Source organism: Tympanuchus pallidicinctus, unplaced genomic scaffold (genome assembly GCF_026119805.1).
Source record: "Tympanuchus pallidicinctus isolate F22 unplaced genomic scaffold, pur_lepc_1.0 scaffold17, whole genome shotgun sequence".
Taxonomy (NCBI): Eukaryota; Metazoa; Chordata; class Aves; order Galliformes; family Phasianidae; genus Tympanuchus; species Tympanuchus pallidicinctus.
This window is the reverse complement of record NW_026294690.1, coordinates 18,542,639-18,562,088: the sequence shown is the minus strand read 5'-3', so window position 1 is coordinate 18,562,088 and position 19,450 is coordinate 18,542,639. Positions and strand designations below refer to the sequence as shown.

The following is a 19,450-nucleotide window of genomic DNA, read 5'->3' as shown; positions in this document are numbered from 1 at the left end:
TATGATAGTAATAAATGGCCGCTATAAATATCGCATATGGGGATGTATATAGTCACTTTTACACCGTATCTTCTCCATCTGAAATTTAGTTTATGAACAGCAAGATGACTTTTCCATCTAGCCCCGGAAAGTCTCTGTTATACCACAGTCACATTCCTCGTGCCTACAGCAATACAGGTGTGCAATCTGACAAAGGAAGCAGAGGTAGGGGTTGTATCGAGCCACGCAAGGAGAACCTGGATCACAGTCATTTTTCAGTGCAGATCTGCAGCTTAAGGCTTTGGCTTTGTCAGCAGTTGTTATACCCACAAGCGAAAAGGCAAAAACAGTTGTAAAACAGTGAAAGCAAGATCTAAGGGCATATCAGCAGCATGGAGTGGAGCAAAGGGACCACACCAAAGCCAAGTCCAGCCTATCTTGCTTTTGAACTAAAAACAGTTAGGCAGCTTCAGCAAGGCTGGGCCAGACCTGAGGCTTCAGGCTTCAGGCTGCCCCTGCCAGCAGCCTCCCCGCAGGGCATGTCCTCCCGCCCCAGCTTCTTGCTGACCTTGAACTTCCCATGCCCATCATGGGTTATGCTCATCTCCCGTCACCTCCAGGCTGGGCACAAAACTGAGTGCAACCTGCTGCCTGTGCTGCTCAATGCCTTTGAGGTGGTTCTGTGTTACCAGAGCACATCCTTCCTCTACAAACCCCACACCCGTGATTCTTCTAAGCCCTGGCACTGTAACAGTGTGAGATGGGCACAGCCAAGAGCTGAGCAGCTCAGTGATGCACCCGCAGCAGCAGGAATGGAAGCACAGGCACGCTCCATCCAACCTGCCCCAACACAGCCTGGCACTGGGACCCACTGTTCCACCCAGCTCCATCCCCAAGCAGTGCTCTGACAGATGGCTCACTGGTACCTACAAAATGTCCAAAAGGCAATAAATAGAGAATATAGGTATGTAATATGTGTGTTTACAAGATGACATATACACATAGGTATGTGGTCTATTACCAGATCTGGAGGTTGGTGGCCCTGCCTGTGGCAGGGGGGTTGGAACTTTTTGATCCTTGGTGTCCCTTCCAACCCAAGCCATTCTATGATTCTATATTTATATAACACCTACATAAACAAACAGGTTCATACATGTTAACGGAGAACCACCAAAATGAACAGAAATCTTACAACTCCCAACACTGCTGTAGCCTTCCTCCCCCAGTGGGTCAGATTCTCCTTTTACCAAATCCAGAGCTGTCTGACGTGCCCTACCATGTGAGGTTGTATCCATGCCATGCAGCTCAAGGCCACCAAATGAAGGTCTCCCAGGCCTGCTTTTCTATCCTCTATCACTCTGAGTGCCTGCCATGCTCTCAGGCAGAGAATGGTGATCTCTAATGAGAGGCACCTCACAGGCCTTTGGCACGCTCCCCGAGTTCATTTAAAAACACTCCGAAGTGCGGTCCTGGCTTGCATTTCCATGTCAGCAAAGAATACAAGGATATCAGCTTCTCAACGCACACATCCGTACAGCATGCTAATGCCTCCCCAAACATCTCAAATGACACAGCAAAAGCATCATTTATCTCAATAGGAACTAAACGGCATTACAGGGACACCGGGCAGTGCTGCTGGAGCTGTAACAGCAGCAGGCAGGTGGTGTGAGTGGATGTGTCCAACCCTCAGAAAGGGACAGACCCAGGTGAAGGTGACCGTCACCCTCACCCCACTGCAGCGCCCTGCACCCAGCCTGGGTGCACACTTTGAGCCCTGGCCGTGCTGTAAGAGAGGCATTCACATGGCAGCCCCGAGACACGGGGGCACAGCAAGAGAAAAGTATTCAGACTGTGCCCAATGTCCATCTGCTTTTCTCAGAGCAGTACAGCCATCTGGTAGAAACTCGAGCTGTGCAGGTAGGAGAGCTCCTCCAGCAAGCTTCAGTCCATGAAAGAGCCTGCGTGGTGCCTGTGCATGAATGACCACTGCCAGGGGCCGGGGCTGCCATGTTTTAATGTGGTCATGCTTGACTGCCCCTCCTACTGGCAATTAATCATAATAGTTCTATTGCCCTTAGCTGAAGGGTTTTCAGGACCTCGTGGATCATCAGTAGCATGGAAGGCTTTGAGAAATACTTGTTTTTCTTCAGAATTCTCTCTGCCTGGATGCCCATTCCACCACGCTAATGACCCGACTATATTGGATACCACGCTCTCAAACAGCTTTAATTACATGCTTCATATCTTCCAATATTATGATAAAATTCACCATAGTCCTATGTCTGGGACAGTCATCATTGTCACTCATTGAGATTAATTTGCGTATCACTATAAATAGAAGTAACAACATCTGACATTATGATGCAGAATATTGCATGAGGTGGTTTTAACGCCTCCAAGCAAAACTCATTTAATAAAATAAAATGTAGAATAGAGTACACATAGTTTTACAGTATTAGGATTATGAGACTCGAAACCAGATCAATATTTCTTTCATTAAAAAATAATGCCTTGAAACGATCCCTCCATTTCTCATTCCAAAGAGGTCACCTTCTTTCATTTCAAAGAGCGAACAGGGAATCACACAAAGGCACTTGCTGCATGCATTGCAACCTTACCGACCCTCACCGACCAGGCTGCCCCTGCACCAGCCCAGCTGCCTGCTGACCCTGTGCTCACATGAGCAAACTCATCCTTACACCTCTCGGCATGGAGAAGCATCCATCTGCTGGCAGCACCACTCTGCTTCCAGCTGCCTCCTTGCATTCTCTTCTACCAGAATCCTATGGAGCAGCACCTGAAGCGGGATTAAGAGCTGAGATTATTGCTAATGCTGAACTTTGCCTTGTCAGGAATATGATTTTTACCTACAGAATACAGCGTAATACATTCATAACGCCTCCAACATACCACTAGAAACTCCACATGGAAGAAAAGTTGTTCTTGACACATACATTTTCCAGCACTTTTGAATTACACAGAGCAAATAAGACTTCACATCTGTTAAATGCAGCCAATTATTTAGGTAACAATAAAACTGCATGGACCAGCTTGCTGGCAGGCATTAGGTGCATCAGTAGCAACAAGGACCAATATTTAGAGATTTAAAGAAATTAGAGCTTGCCAAGAAACACAGAAGCCTTTTAATTTTTTTTTGAAAGTTTACCCTCTCCTATTTTCAGCTTTCCTTGAAATTCACTGAGAGTAACCACAAAAAGTAGTTCTCCTCAATCTTTTAAAAATTGCATCATCGCTCCATTCACTAAAACCAGCAGCATCTTACTAAAAGTTAGGAGAAACAGCAATTGGCAATGAGTTCAAGGCCTATCATTAGCACTAGAGAAAAACAACGCTACGGCATGCTGAGTTCCTCCCAATGAGAACCCAGGAGCCCCATGGGGTACCGTGCAGGAAATTAACCCTACCCCAGGAATGAGCTCCTTTAGCCCAGCAGGAGGGGCTCTGCTGGGGCCTTTGGGGTTGTACCCAGGTCCTACGCAGACACCAACATCTGGGCACACGTGATGCGAGTGGGAAGCTTGAACCAAGCGATGGGAAGAGCAAGAAAACTCTTCTTGTGGAGTGAAGGAGACTGTAGAAGCTGATCGGATTAAAATCATCTGGAAATGACACAAACAAACACTCTGAAGCAATTCTCACACGGCTCTCACAATCCTCCCTTGGCAATGCTGGCCCACCAGAGCAGGACCTGGTGGCCACTGAAATGCCCCACGCGAGTCCCTGAGGCCAGCTGTGATCCAGCTGCAGCCCAGCCACACAGGCAGCCCCAGTGCCCCAGCAGGATCCACCCTTGGGTTTCACTGGGAAAGGCACAACCCCCTTCTAGGGAAAGAGGTGCCCAGCTCAGAGCCGCGCTTGTAAGCTGTATTCCTTTGCAAATAATCTCATTTCTCCTGTGTCTACAGCAGAAAGCAGGCACTGCAACTTTCATCCTTCTCACTTAGTACTGAGGCACCTGCAGAAGGAAATACAGTAAAAGCACCCAGGGGATATAAAGGAGTTTCAATTTACACTCCCAATCTAGTCGTACACCTTCATCCCACTCTGTTTTCTAAACTGTTTCCTGAAGGGGCACAGTAATGTGTCTTATGGGCCACAGGAACCATCGCTGATGTAGAGCAAAAGGCATTCAGATGAAGAACAGCTGCTGATTGACTATTTAAAACTACATCCACCGAGGACAGAAACCTGGAGCAGTAATTAGTTCATTATTAAAGCCCGTAATGAGAAGTCTGCAGTTCTAAGGGCATCCAAAGATGAGTTTTCCAGTGTAAAACAGAAAAGAAATCAGTGTGCTGATTCTCTCCACACTTCATGGTTTAACTCATAGAAGATATGATACATCTGGCATTGTTTCAGCATAGTTACTGAATTTCATGGAGTTGAATTCACAGGGAAACCTATGACACTGTGAAGTAACAATTTATTCTTTTACAATGTGAAACCAGCAGCCTAAAAAACGCATTGCCTTGAAATCTCCGGTGCATTTAGAAAGAGCTTCCCAAATTGTTTGTCTTATTTTTAGAGCAGATATTTAATTTACAATCTGCACACTGCTTATCTCATGCTCTCACAGAATTGTAATGTGAAGAAGTCACCCTACTTGACACACTTCAGTATTTATGCCTTTATCTCCATGCTCTGCTGCACGCATCGCTCCTCCTGTTGCATCCATGCTGCACCCTGGCAGAGATGACGCAGCCCTCTTCCCCAAATTTGCAGCTTAACAAACATTCCCAAACGACATTCTGCAGCGTCCTAGAAAAATCTATGACGAGGCATCACCTTCCACGCAGCAAAGGAAATGCAACTTCTTGCACAGAAGCCCACAGCCTTCAGCAAGGCAGCGTCAGGACTGTGACGGTTCCAGCCCACGGCTGCAGCGCCCAGCAACGCTGCCCGGGGCTGGATGAGAACAATGCGGTCTCCCTACCCCACTTCTGAGAGGAGGAAATGAAATAACAACGAGGTGCTAAAAGCAAAGCATTCAGCTGGAGGCACCCCCATCTCCATCCCTTTCACAGCGAGTCACTGTCAGGCCCAGGCTGCTGCCTTCAGAGCGGCACGGGATGCTCCCAGCAGGATCAGGGCTGCTGGTGGGATGCTCCCAAACATCTAAACTAAAGCATCTTGCTTGAGGTCCACACAAAACCGACGGCAAAACCAGACCTCGAATTCCGGCTGATAGACATCTTCCTTCCTTTAAATCCTGTGCACGGTTGCATCTCTCATCAGCTGTAATTGTGGAAGAGAAATTCTCGTGCACTTGGCCTTTGGAAGCACACTGCCCTCCCTGGCAGCACCTGCACCTGTTACAGAACGACCTGCACATCCCCTGTGCCCCACAGAGCAGCGACCTGCTCCATCACACAGCCACAGCCGGGGAGCAGCATCCCTCATGTGGCTCAGCCCTTCCCCAGGCTCCAGGCAGAGCCCTGCCCCAGCCCACCCCAGCTGCTCCCCCTGCAAGTGCCACTCAGCTCCAAGAGATGCAAGCAGGACTTGTCCTTTGATCACACAGAATAAACCGACATATCTTTGCATGTTTGCATGTTTGCTTTTTTTTTTCTTTTTTACCAAACAAAAGCTTCCACAAAGCCTCAAACAGTAACAGCACAGATGAATTCAAGTCAGAGGACCTCACTATAGCTTTCCCTGCTGCTGCACCTGTTGGCATTGGCTGGAGATGCTCCCAGAGCTCTGTGCTGTATCAGGGACAGACGGGTGAGCTGCACGCATGGCTGCTGCAATTCCATATGCAGAGAGCAAGAGGAATGGCCCAAACCCTACCCCTCCTGCAGAGAAAGCCCATAAGCATCAGTAGCTGCCTGAGGAAACCCCGCTGTGCTCTGCGTGGGTTATATCCATTTCTTTCCCCACACATTGAGGTACAGCGTGAGTACTTCGGTTCTCTTCCAAAACACTGCCAGAGAAATGCAACCACCAGTAATGTCTCTTTGCAGAAGCCTCCACAGATGGAAGGAGACACTGGGGAAAAAGCAGCCTATGCACAAAACCAAATGTCTGGGAGCCCCCACCTCCTCACCACAGGGTCAGCAAATGCTGCAGGGACCTATGAGAGCCACACGGGAAGCAGAAGCGAATGCATTTTAGCAAGTGTGCAGGTTAATAAGTTTGTTGCTGTGTATCTTTCCAGTACCTCGTTGCTTCTCACTCCCCACACAGCTGCACTCTGTCGCTTAACAGGTCCTCTCCTGCTCCTACCTCAAAATTCTTCTTCTTATTTCTCCCTGGCTGGGACGTGCTCTGAACTGTGCTTTGAAGGATGACAAGGATGAGAGTTCTAGCAGTTCTAGCACGCAGAAAATGTGCTTAAAGCAGGCAGAACCAATCTGCAGATACATAGTCAGAGTGATTTCTCAGTGTGCACCAGTTCCTGCATTCTGGATGATTTGAATAAAGAGCAATTTGGAACAGATGCTTAGTCACAATATGTTAAAATGTTTAGAGATATATAAATATCGCTACGTGCAGGAACTGCTCAAATGCCTCATTTTCTGCAAACTCCCTTATGTAACATCAACAGATCTCGCAGGTACCGTGGTGTTACAGGAGGGCTCGGAGCGCCCGGGCTTCCCTTCCCAACGGGATCTCAGCGCCCAGGATTCGCCGTGGCTGCGGCTCGGTACCGACAGCTGCCGGCCCGCTGAGCCATCCTCCGGCACAACTTCGGCCCCGGTTCGGGGGGAGCGGGACCGCAGCCCACGGAGGGCTGTCGGCAATGCGAGAAGTGCGGAGCGAAAGGAGCGCCGCGCAAACAGCAGCCTCCGGAGACAGCATCCCAGCGCCGGTACGGCCGCGCAAATTGCCGGGGATTCAGCGCACCGCAGTCTGCCGGGCGGGGGAGGAGAGCGAGGAAAACAGAACCGCGTCCTTCGTGCTCTCAGGGAAGAACGGACAGCACCGAGACCAGAGCGACCGGGCAGGTTCCTCACCGCGCCGGGCGGCTGCCCCGGCCCCGCGGATGGGGACGCGAAGCGGCGGTGGCTGCTGACACCAGATGGGCTCTGCCGGGAAAACCTCCACAAGTTTCCAACCGGGAAAAGCGGGGGATATCTCCGCCCGCTGCAAAAAGAAAAAAATAAATAAATAAAAAACCCATACAAAATAATAAAAATAACCCCACCAGCACCTTCCGCGTGCGAAGGCGGAGGATAGGAAGCGAGAAAGTCCGCCGCTCGCGATGCATCTGGTGGCGGTGCTGCCGCTGTCCCCGCGCTGCGCAGCGCCCAGAAACGGCGGATCCCCTGGGGGGTGGGGGACGAAGCCTCCCCCCGGTCCCCGGCCAGGCCGTACCCCGCCGCCGAGCCATATTTCTCCCTAACGCAAACCCATCTCAATCACCGCCTTTATTTTTTCCTCTCCTCCTTTCCCTTCACTGATTGCTTCTTGCAAATGGAGCGATAAATCCAGAAAGTGCCACGCTCCGTAGAGAAGGGAGACGGGGGAGGATGCTGGCATAGCGGGGGCGGCTGGGAGGGAAACGAGAGGCTCCGGAGGGGAAGCGAACGAAGCACCTGAGGGGCGCGGGCAGAGTTCGCCTCCGCCGCGCGGCTCTGCACGGCTCGGTTCGGCACGGCTCGTTCGGTTCGCCCTCCGCTACCCGGCGCCGCGCAGCCCTACCTGGAAGAGCCGGAGGATGTTGGCCACCATAATAGACACGGAACTTCCCGACGCCCCGATCACTCCAACTACTTTCTCCGGCTTGACGAAGACGGGCGGCTCCCCGTTGGTGCACCTCACGTCGGAGGTGTCCTTCTGGATGAGCGCCTGCACGAAGGTGAGCGACTGCTCCAGCGCGTAGGTGTCTCGGGAGCAGGTGTCCAGGATGCGAGCGCCCAGCGTGACATTGGGCAGCAGCTCCGGATCGCTGTTGATCTGGTCCAGGGCGTAGAGCATCGCTTCCAGCCTGTGGATGCCGTTCTCTTTCTTAATGTCCCCGCAGGGCATGCCTTTGGCGTGGACAGGGAAGAGCCCCCCCAGCGTGATGTCCCCCTCCAGCCGGATGGAGTGCGGCGCGTACATCTCCTGCCCCAGGGCCGCCTCGGAGAGCAGGAACTCCAGCAGGCAGCAGGGCAACTTCACCAGAGTCAGGAGCCGCAGCAGCCTGCCCAGGCGGAGCATGGTGCTGCCGGTCGTCCCCGGGCGCTGCCCCGCGCCCCCCTGCGCCTTCATCCGCCCGCCGGGGCGCCACGCGGGGCTCGGGGCGGGATGCGGGGCTCGGGCCGCTCCCGCCCGCCGCTGCCTCCGCCGCGCTCCGCGGCAGCTCGGCACAAGGGAGCCGCGCCGCGCCGCTGCCGCTTTAAATGGTGGCCGGGGCCTCTCCGCCCCCCGCCCCCTCCTCCGCCCCGCCCCGGGGCCGCCGCTGCGCAGGATGCGGCCGAGCCGGGGCCGGGCGTGGAGGATGTGCGGTCGCGGCAGCTCCGGCCTGGCCGGGCTACAGGTGGAGGAGCGCGGTCCGGCGGAGCCGGCTATGGACGGGCAGCGCCGGGGACGTGTGGAGCTGGGGATGGATGGGCAGAAACGGGGGCGAATGGGCAGAGCCGAGGGCGCAGAGCCGGAGCAGCCTGGCTCCCCGGGTCCGGGAGCCGGGGCAGGGCGGGGAGGAGGCGAGCGGAGCCCCCGGTCTCCGAGGAGCCGCGGCCAGCATGGCCGCGGCAACCGGAGCGACGTTCCGGCCAGCCCTCGGCGTCAAAGCGGAGAGCCTGGCTCTGCCATGGGAGCGCATCCTCCTTGCCGCTAATACCGGTGGAGCCAGTGAGGAGAAGGAGGAGTTTGGATGTAACCCCATATTCCCGAAACAGAAGTAATGCAGCTGATCTCATGCTTTTTTTTTTTAAGAGCTCCAGACCCATTTTGTCCCTTGCACCGAGATTTCAAGGATGCTAGAACATCTGGTTTTGTCCCATTCAGCCCCGAACTGTAATAGCCAAGGAGACGAGACCTGTTGCTGTTCTGTGCTGAGCAGCAAATCCACATCCTGTCCCTTCCCAACCCGAGAGTAATGCAAAATACAGTTCTGATGTCTGGTTCCTGCCAGGCCAAGCACATAATTTTAAAAACTGTCTTTCATTCCTTCTGCACAAACACTGGGTCAAGTAGAGCTGCTGTTCACCATCCTGCCTGCTCCAGCTGCAGCCCTGATGTGTTCCCCCCACAGCCGTGGGTCTGCCTCCATTCCCATTTTCCTCTTCTCTGTGTCCACTTGGCAAAAGTTACTGAAACCAGGTTTTCCAAAGAGTTGCTCCTCATTTCCACCTCACGCACATATTCCTCAGTGAGGGAGGGTGCGTGGGGAACAGCAGCAGAACTGGCAGACGTAGCAGGTCCAGGGGTTTTGCAGCAGGGTCAGGGTGTAACAAGGATAACCACCAATAAAAGCAGCTGGAGTTCTCAGCCAGAAACTGTTTGGGGCTTTGCACCAAAATATAGTTTTTCCATGGACTGAAAAATCTCATTAGAGACAATTTCTTAGTAATTTCAGTCTTGTGATCTACTCGTGCCATCGCTCGGCCTGTATTTATCAGTTTTCTTCCTCATACAGGGAAAGCACAGCCACGGTGCCTCAACAGATCAGCACTTGCACCGCAGAGCTCACAAAGGATGAGGCCCTGAGGGTCAGACACCCCTCATCCTCCAGCCCCACCAGCCAGAGCCAATGCCAGCAATGCCCACATGCATCTCAGCTCTGTGCACGGGCTCAGCTGCTGCTCAGCGTGTCAGCAGTTCCTCCTGAACCATTCCTTGATAACATCAGCCTCAGCCCCTTTCACATCTCAGTGTGTGTGATTGAATGTAAGTAAGCTCTTCAGTGCCTATTTACCTGTTGGCCACTTGAAGCTCCTCATCCAGAGTCTTTGCTGTATTTATTATCATTAAAAAATCCAACTCTAGTGGCTGTACAGGAGAGGTTGCAAGCACGACTCAAGCTTACCTTAAGTGCTCAAGCTTCAGAAAGAATTTAAATATCAACCATCTTCACCAAAAGATCACACTGTTCTGTGGGATGCTACTATATGAATTCAGAAGTTTTTTTTAGTTTTTTTTTCTTTTCTATTTTCTTTTTGGCAAACCCGTGCCTTGTTTCGCAGGAAGCTGCCTCATCAATTTGAGAGCTTTCTTGCTTTTTAACCTTTTATTTTTTTTTTTTTTTTCCTTGGGCAAATCCACAATTACATTCAACATGTTTATCCTCTCAGAATTGCAGAAAACCCATCTGCCGTCTACTCCATGGTTCTTTTCATCACACCCTGCTTACCTAAAAAATTAGTCTATGTATTCCACAGCAGATTCCCTGTGGGAACAAAGAAAATGACACACTTGATCAAGGTAGACCTGGGATCTGTCCTAGCCCAGTATCTTGCCTTGGAACAGCAGCAGATGCTGCAGAAGAAAAGACAGGAGCTCTGCAGCATGCAGATGCCTTTAATCTGCTCCTACCATAAATCTCAGCCTGAATCTCATATGTAGGAATTGGTTTAAACCATGAAGCATGAAAAATTATTTTAATTGCATTCCAAATTTTATCTAGTCAGTCATTACTCTGGATATTCTAGATATCCATAAACACACCCAGTCCCTTTTCCACTTGGTTTCGATGGCACCTGGTGGTAACAAATACCACCGTTTGATTGGACACTGCCTGAAAAAAGTCCTGCTTTTGCTCGTTTTCTATTTCCTGCTTTGTTAAGTCTTAAAGTAGTCAGAAATCTCCCCTTTATTGTGCATGTTCTCCTTCCACTGCATGCAGTTTTCAACCTACATTCGTTCCGGTGCTTGCAGACAAGAAACTAAAGCCAATAACCCAATCACCTGCATATCTGTGACTGCCATGATTTACTTTGAAGGAACTTGTCATTTGGTTTGGATTATTGGAAACCTGGAGGTGAGACAACGCCGGCTAAATACCATCTTCAACACATCACTCACATGTCATGACATATCACAACATATCTGTGCTTCAGAGCCCGCGCTGCATGGCAGCCCCTGCCCTGCTGGATCTAAAAAGCATTTCTCCTCACCACCAGAACAGTTCTCCTCTGCAAGGATTCAGCCCCTGGTTCCTCAGCATACATTACGTTCTGTCCACTCCAGGCTGCACTTTCCCACTCTTAAAGCTGTCAGCGAGGGTTTAGAGTTACAACATACTAAATCACGTTAAACTTGTATCCCAATCTGAAATGACTCTCAGAAAGCAATGTTCTTACGGTAAAGCCGCAGAGTGACAACGTATGTATTTAATGGGAATATTGATAGAAGCGTATTTTTATTTTTCCACTGGTGGGAAAGTCGTTTCAATGTTATGCTTAGTATTTCACCTCATAATTAGTAATTCTTGAGCTACATCGAACTCCCAGCAAAAGTCACTCTGTAAGTTCCCAGAGAGCGGCGAATGCTTTCTTTAGATGCCCTAATTCAGTGCTGGAGCTCTGTGCTCACATAGGAGCAGGTTGTAGGCCCGGAGTGGTAGGAATGAAGCTATTCCATTTCTGTCCCTGAAAGCAGCAGGGGAGAGGAGGGCTGCAGGGTGCTGCAGAGCACAGGAGCAGTGCTGTCCCTGCCCCACCTCTGGGGATGCCCTCTGCCTCCCCCTGGGAAGGTTTGCTTCACAAAGAAACCAAAAGGAGACATAAAACAGGACTTCACAAACATCCTAACCCGATCCTTTCAGCAATGGAATTTGTTTAGTGGTTAAACTAGTGGTTAAACACATGCAAAAGCAGAGTCACAAACATTTCTTAACTTGTTTGTCAAATAAGATCATAGATTCAGCCAAGTTGGTACCAGATAAGAAAAGACATTGCCAGAATGATATCAGCGTCCTTTGGGGAGCAGCACCATTTCCATCACAAGAGGACCTGACCCGCATCTACTTTCAAAGAAGCTGTATAATTAAATATTGCTTTTATGTGGGCAGCTGGCAGGGTGAGCACAAAATCGCGTTACGACAGATCCATGGAAGCAAAACAAAGAGCTGTGGAAAAGCAGGAGAGAGAAATAAGACAACATTTCACATCTTGGTAATGTAGCATGCTGCTGCCGTGCATGGTTGGAGGTCATTTTGAACAACTGTAATGGACATGGTACAAGCAATTAATTTGTTGGGTGAAGTCAGTGTTGGGACGGCAGCCAGAGTGCCTGCTTATCTGGTGTTTGGAAAATAATGAATTTTTGGAGCAGAGGCTCCCGAAAAATCCTGATCCTTAACTCAGTGTTTGGCTGTAGCTGTTTACAAAGAGAAAGTGTCAGCGCAGTGCTGGCTGCCAGGGAGGTGGGGAGAGCAAATCCTCTTCAAGGATGCAGCAGCCTGGATCTTTTGGTAGATCTGGCCTCATGTAAAGTCAGATCTAGCAAAACGTGTGCATGTATTTATATTGTTATTATAAGGTGTTAGATTGAAATGTTGAATTTGTATATATTAAATATGAATTATTGATTGCATATTTATTATGTGTGCATTAAGACTGTAAATATAGAATAAGTATTAGGGGTTGTTCTTCATTCTGTGCAGAAATACGCACCTGGAACACAGAGCACCTGGTCGAGCACTCTGCAGTAATGAGTGACTGTGGTCCCATACAAAACCAAATGGATGGAGCAGTGTGGCTCAGTGGGCTGATCTTAGCTCCCTCCTGGAGAAGAACGTTTACTTGATGTGCTTTAAAAGGCCCAGAGATTTACACACGCAGTTGTTTTCCATTTCCAGCCATCTCCTGGATCCTGCCTCCTCTGCACACACTGCTAACACTTGAGGAGGAAACCCCCCAGCTGCAGCCAACCTGCTGCACCAGAGCCATTGGGTGCCACTGCTGCATCCCCCCATTCGTCAGGGCTGTGAGCTGAGCCCATCAATGGAGCACACTTAGAAAACTGAGTCACAGTGCAAGGGCTGGATGCCACCTTCCACGCTGCTGCACGGCTACAGTTAACGACGTTTTAAAATTAATACATTTTCGACCTATTTCTCTCCCAGTGTTTGAGCCTTTCCAGGCAGGCCTTCGTGTTCCCTGGCCGTGTAGGACACACATCCCCCCAAAGTGCCATCAGTACGTGTCCCATCGCTCTGAGAGCCTTCCAGGCATCAGAGGAGAATGAATCAATCAATTACGCAGGAGACACTTTAAAACTGTTCCTCTGAGGTGGCAAATATTTCAAAGAGGCAGCTCTATTAGATGGGCATTTCAGCCAAATCATTGCAATCCCTGCAATCCACTGAGAACAGTAACTTCTCCCTCTCAAACACTCACTGTTATCTCAGTTTCTGATTTACTAGGAATATTCTGATTCACTTAATCCCCACAACACCTGCAATGCTGATGGAGTTTGCATGCTCTCAGGAGTGAGACCAGGTGGTTTTCTCCGCCTGCCCAGGGCTGGGTGACGAGATGAGCCACCTGGCAGCCCCCAGAGGCAGCTCCAGGGGTGCAGAGCTGGGGTCCCCCATGGGAGGCACCCGGGGGGGGGGGGGGCAGACATCCTCCTCCCATCTGCTCCTCTTCAATGTTACCCTCAAAAAGCCCCCACACCCACCTAAAAAGAAACGCCCAGGCTGCAAAATCAGCCTCTGGGAAAGCCAGTCACGCTTGCTCCTTCCACCTACTCTGCACATGCTGTGATGGCATCCTTAATGAAGGGATGAAACGCTTCTTGCTTTCCTGCTGAGCCCCCCTCCCCCCCCCCCCGTGCAGCACTCAGCCCCCAGCCCCCCACCCACTGCTTGTTTAGGAGCAGTGAATGCACACCTGCATGTAGATTATGTCATGATTAACTTCACCTGTACGAAAGCAGGGCCAGAAAGGTTTTGTTGGTGACCTGCTTGCAGAGGGGCCCACCAGACCACATCATAATTAAAACTCACATTCAAAGCCATAACCAAAACTGCATCTTCACCCTTCCTGACTTTAAAACTTACACCATTTTTGGTATTTACTTGTTTTTATTTAAATAAAGAGAGCTGGCTTGCCGCACAACAGCAAGCCATATGTGTAATTTAATACATTTTCTCTTTGTTGATGATGATTTTTTTTTTAATAGAGTTACTGAAAACTCAATTCTGTACGCAGAAGCATCACATCCCCAGGGGCTGCTAAAGAGCTTCACCTCTGTGAGCAGCTCAGACTGCCAGCTGCCCAGCACGACTTGCTGTTAGCTAACTGCATGCACTGAGCCACCTCAGTCGCACCCCATGGAGCAAGGTGCCGTGATACCAAACGCCATCACAGCTGGCACTCATCTTAATTAGTTCTGACAAATCTTGATAATGAATCATTGAGGATATGAGTTAAGCATTAAAAAAAAGCAAATAGCAAGGATCTTATGTAATTCTCCCTGTTCCGATGGCTGTAGAAATTGGGTTGTGAGGTTGTTTTGGAGCATTTTATAACAGAAATCATGAGCGTTCTTTGCAAATCGGAAATCATTTTTAAGATCCCTTGGCTGTGTCCTTTTGATAGGGATGCAGATGCTTCCCCTTGGCTCCTGTGGTGTTGCTCCCAGGGCTGAATTTGTGTCTAGGTTGTGATGTTTAGCACTAATGGGGATCCCTGCCCTGTTCCTGATGGCACAGCCCTCCTTCCCCACCCGCTGCTCCTCTCCCAGCTCCTCTTGTCTGTCCATCACAGCCATATGAAAGCACGTTAAACAAAATCAAGAAGTGCTGCAGGCTGTGCTCATCATTGATCCTCAGCTATTGAGATTTTCATGTCCCAAGTGGCAGTCTAGCAATTTCTGAATACTCCTTCTTCAAGATTTGCTGCATTTTCCACAGGAAAGAAAAATATTTGCCGTGTCTGAAAAGGTTCCATCCCTTACACACTAATGCTTTTTTTTTTTTTCCTGGGATTCTTTGTTAGTGTAATTATTGAAATGAAATTTTTCAAATCTCATTTAGAGACTGGGAAAACATAGGTGCTCAATTTCCTCTCCCAGGAAATCCTGAGCTAATGAAAGCTTGCCAGGCAGGTTGCTGGAGCTAAACTGGTGTAGAAAGGAACCCCAAACAACTTGAAGCAACCGCAGAACAAAACCAAAATTCTCATACTAAAAACCCATTGGCCTGGAGCAGCAGGACACACACAGCTAAATTAATGAGATCAGAAGGCAATGTGCTCAGAGGTGCTGGGCTTGGGTGTAAAAGTAGGTGAGCTGCTTCCAGATCCAGCTCTGATGAGAACTGCCAGGCAGGCTGACAGGCTCAGACCTGATCCACTTCCACGGAGGTCGATGAAAACTCATTAATTTTAAAGATCAGACCATTAATTTGAAAGCCACTGACAGAGCAGCAAGAGCGGGTCTGAGGACCAAAATAACACAGAGGCAGAGGGCATCCTTGCAGCCTCCTCAGATGAATCCTGTAGCTGAGTAGAAGCAGAACGAGGTTAAATCCCTTAACCAGGAGACTGAGCACCCACAAGTGATACAGGAGGAGCATGCATTGAGCAACCATACAATCATAGAATTGCTCAGGTTGGAAAAGACCTTCCAGATCATGAAGTCTAACCTCAACCTAACCATAGTACCCTTACTCTACTGACCCGCTGGTAAATCATGTCCCTGGGCATATTGTACGCCTAAGAGAAAATGGATTTAATCCTCAGTTAGTTTAGATTCTTCAGGTCAACCAAAACAAGCTTCCTGATCCAAATCAGAAATTTGCAACAGGAAATACTACCAGCTTTTGAAATGACTACAAGAAGGGATGTCAACGTGTAGATGGGTTATGTGGGAGCTGCACTGCAGTGGTTGCAGCCCGTGCTCCATGAGGACGGTGTGCAGGGGCAGCTTGGCATGGAGGACCAGGACTGAGGAGCAGCTGTCCCTGCCCTAGGGCTGGCTCTGCTCTGGGTTGGGTGCCCGTGGGGTGTAGCAGGGGTGCTGCTGGAGCATGTTTGTAGGCAACAAACAGAAAGTATTTTATTGCCATGTGAACAGTCGAGAGCAAAATCTGATACAGATATTGGATCAAACCTTGTACTCTGTGGCAATCTAATTTTATCCTGACATGTTGATTGCTTGCTCTTCATCTGCGGTTGCTGTCCCAAAGGGTGCCAAGTGAGAGAAGCTGTATTTTCTTTCCTTAAGAAGATGACAGAAAATAAATTCAGAAGAACACCCAAGAACAATGCGGGTTTTGTTATTCACCAGGCAGCTTCACAGAGGGGAAAATCTGGAGCTGGGTTTTTTGAGGGCCTCAACAAATGGTGGCACTGAATGTGATGGAATTTCATACTGCTGTTTTGAATTTTTAAGGTAATTCACAAAGTAAGGAGTTCTTCCAGCTGCACACAGCGCACTTTGGAAGGGATGCTGAGCTGGGCTGCTGTGTGCCTCTGAGCATCTGTTAAATATCTGTTTAAATAAGGGACTGCAAAACTAAGGGATTTTCACAAACTTCCATACAAGTATGAACTATGAACATTGGGTTAAGCCATCCCAGCAAGGAACAGCAGGTCAGATCCTGCTACCAGAAGAAACAGGACACCCAGTGAGCGCTGTCCCTGAAGCAAAGGCAGCCACGTCAATTCAAAGGGCAAGGAGATGCCTTGGGAGACCTGTGCTGGGCTGGAAAGCACGTCTCCTGCTTGGATATTGGTTGTCTTTCACCACAAAACGTCTACTATGAAACTTTGCTCTCAGCTTAGCTTTATCAGAAGTGCAGTGTGGAGCCTCTGAGGTGCAGGTCAGGGACTGACAGGACCCTGAGTACTGACCTGCAGGTCATGGACTGCCTTCCATAAATATTTGTGTAGATGAATCCTGCTAATGGAAGATGAAGAACTGATGTGGATATTTACAGGATCAGAACACAAGGGTTAATTTTGTTGTAAATGTTTTAGAAAAAAAATGCATCCCACTAAGAAAACATCACTGGCACCATGTGCCAATTCAGTATTTCTTACCGAGCCCCACTCACGTGTAATAAATACAAACTTTGAGGTTGCTTAATTTCAGCAACTTTTTTTTCCTTGACCCAGATATAAACAAGCTTTTACTGTTGGGACATGAAATGGTCCCACAGCAGTACTCATTTCCCCATCATTTATTTCTGAATTAGAATGGGGGAGGTTTTCTTCTTTCTTTCATTACCTGCACTGATAGTGTTCTGCATTACCTATAAGCTCGGAAGTTTTCTTCCATTCCTGGTCTGCTTTCTCCATTAATTTAGGGTATAACTCTGGCTAAATCAAACTGAAGCTTTTAAAACATAAATGGTGGCTTAGGGTTGGCATTAGTAGACAAGAATAAATCCTCTTTTTATGAGGTTTTTTTTTTTTAATTAAAGGTAATTTTGTTTAAAGAAATAGAAAATGAAATTTAAAGAGTGATGCTGGAACATATGTTAATTTCAGGTAATTAATTTAATTGGAGGGACAGATGATGAGTGAGAAACAGCCCTGTCCGGAGTCCCAGACAAACACTTTGGGCTGGTTCTGTTAATTGATTCATTAGCATCTTTTCATTCTCTGCAGGGAAGAGAAATTAGGAAAAAAAGAAGGGGGGGTTTTAAAGAAAAGAGGAATCAGTGAAAGACAGGGAAAAACATGAAGCATATGAGGAAGAAAAGCATCCTGAGGTAGATATTTAATGTAATTCCCTCAAGTTGGAATTAAACTATTTTACCCACAAACTGAGTTTGCTCCCTGTTGATGCGAACTGGTTTCTTGACAAATTACTGGGCCTAAGCTTAACTTGAAATGATATTTCTTCAGGGCCACAGGTGAAGAACCAAAGATTCCCCTCCCAGTGAGGCTGATGGGGGTCCCTCGCTCGGTCTCCCCATGAGCAGTGACCTCAAGCTCCGCAAAGCCAGCGCCCAGCATTCCTCTTTGCATCACTGAGGCACAGCACAACAAAAACTCTTAGGTTTTTTTTTTTTTTGGTGCATTTTCTTCTTAACTTTTCCATTCACACGCAGGTATTTCACCAGTAAGCACGTTACATAAGGAAGTCCCACATCAACACAGGCATCTGGCAAGTGCTGCTGGTTGTGGGGGCGAGGCGTTAAGTGTGGCTGGGCTGATGCTGGCAGAAGGCTCACGGCTGTATGTGTGTGCATGGCCCCATGGCCAGAGGCAACCACCTGGTTACACGAGGTTTCTCTGTGCATCCATTTCACCAAGACATTCATTCCACACATGAATTCTGACTCAAACCCATAGATCATCAGCTTACCATCAGAGGAATGTTTTATAGTCGGCAAGATTAAGATGTGTTGAGCATTAAAGCTACATCCCTGGAAATCACAGTAACTGCTAACAATCTTTTTGAAATAGAGCAAATTACCTTTAGTTTTTACTGCCAGAGAGGAGAATGTCCATTTCCAAAATATGAATTTTTATTATCATTTTATCTCTCTCTGTTTTTATGAAGCAAAAGCTATGAAGCCATTTCAAACGTAAATTACTTGAAAGTTCTCCTTCTTAATTCCCACCAGAACTAAGCTCAGCTCCTCTAGATCAAAGTGTTTTGAAGTTCATTTTCCATGCCTACACCGAAACAATTATGATATTTTTCACATCTAAGGAACAGAGCCTGGAAATCTGAAGATCTGAACACTTTAGGACAACGGTCCTACCTTTACTGTGTCACATACTCTGCATTTTATGGATGAAATTCTCATTCAAGAGCTATAATTCCTTATTTAATTCATCTTTGCCTTCTCCTGAAATGTATACCTAGAAAAGCATTCACAGAAATGTTACAACCAACAGTGAAACCGACCACCCTAAAACCACCATCAGTTTGGGGCCCTTCCATCAGTTCCACTCCCATTGGAGCTCTGGGTGTTCAGTGATTTCTCACTTTCATTCCCAATCTGCAAGTGCCCCAAATTCTCCCACTTAGCAAGCACTGGAAGCAATGCAGAGAGAGCTGCAAAGCTGCTGGATCTCTGTGAGAGGCAGGGAGTTTTTTGTCTAAAACGGACCTGTTCCAGTCAGCATACATCATGTGAATTGAGCTTTCAAACTCGAGCCGAGCTCCCAGCTCCCAGCCCATCAGGCAGGACGTGGTGGGGCCATTCGGGGCCCCTGGGACCTGCGTTCACTTCCCAGCTTTCTGCAGCTTTCCTGGGTAGGGCTCTGGGGAGCAATCTTCTTCCTTCCCAGCACAGTTCATCTTCTGCACAGGAATAACATACCTGCTAATTCACACTGCTCTGGGAGACCAGGGCAGTAAAACTTGCAAACATATGAGAAATAGAAAAGCATGTAAATGTGATTCAAGCTCCATCTGAAGTTCCTAACTACAGTTTCTCTTCTTTCGCTTTCCCTTGCTAATGTTTCCCCAGAGCTGCTCTCCTGAGTTCCTTGTGCAGTCACCAAACTGCCCGCATTTCCAGGTCAGCAATCCCCACTTTACTTCCCTTATGGAGAAGAGGGGTTACACTGTTAAGATACAGTCTGTAGTTGTTTCATGTCCGTGACATGAC

General features: G+C 48.6%; 2 protein-coding genes across 5 annotated transcripts in view; one reads left to right on the top strand and one right to left on the bottom strand.

Moving 5' to 3' along the window:
* The window catches only part of GRM7 (glutamate metabotropic receptor 7), a 219,935-nt gene extending 211,701 nt beyond the window's left edge, over positions 1 to 8,234 (bottom strand). For 2 of the 4 annotated variants that reach the window (XM_052678346.1, XM_052678348.1), the window contains exon 1: positions 7,645 to 8,232. In XM_052678346.1, coding sequence (XP_052534306.1) covers positions 7,645 to 8,196 — 552 coding nt within the window. In that variant the 5' untranslated portion in view covers positions 8,197 to 8,232. Of the gene's footprint in view, positions 1 to 7,644 lie in introns of all 4 variants that reach the window. The other 2 variants (XM_052678347.1, XM_052678345.1) reach the window with 2 other exon arrangements.
* The window catches only part of OXTR (oxytocin receptor), a 465,983-nt gene that overhangs the window by 401,407 nt on the left and 45,126 nt on the right, over positions 1 to 19,450 (top strand). The window lies entirely within an intron of this gene.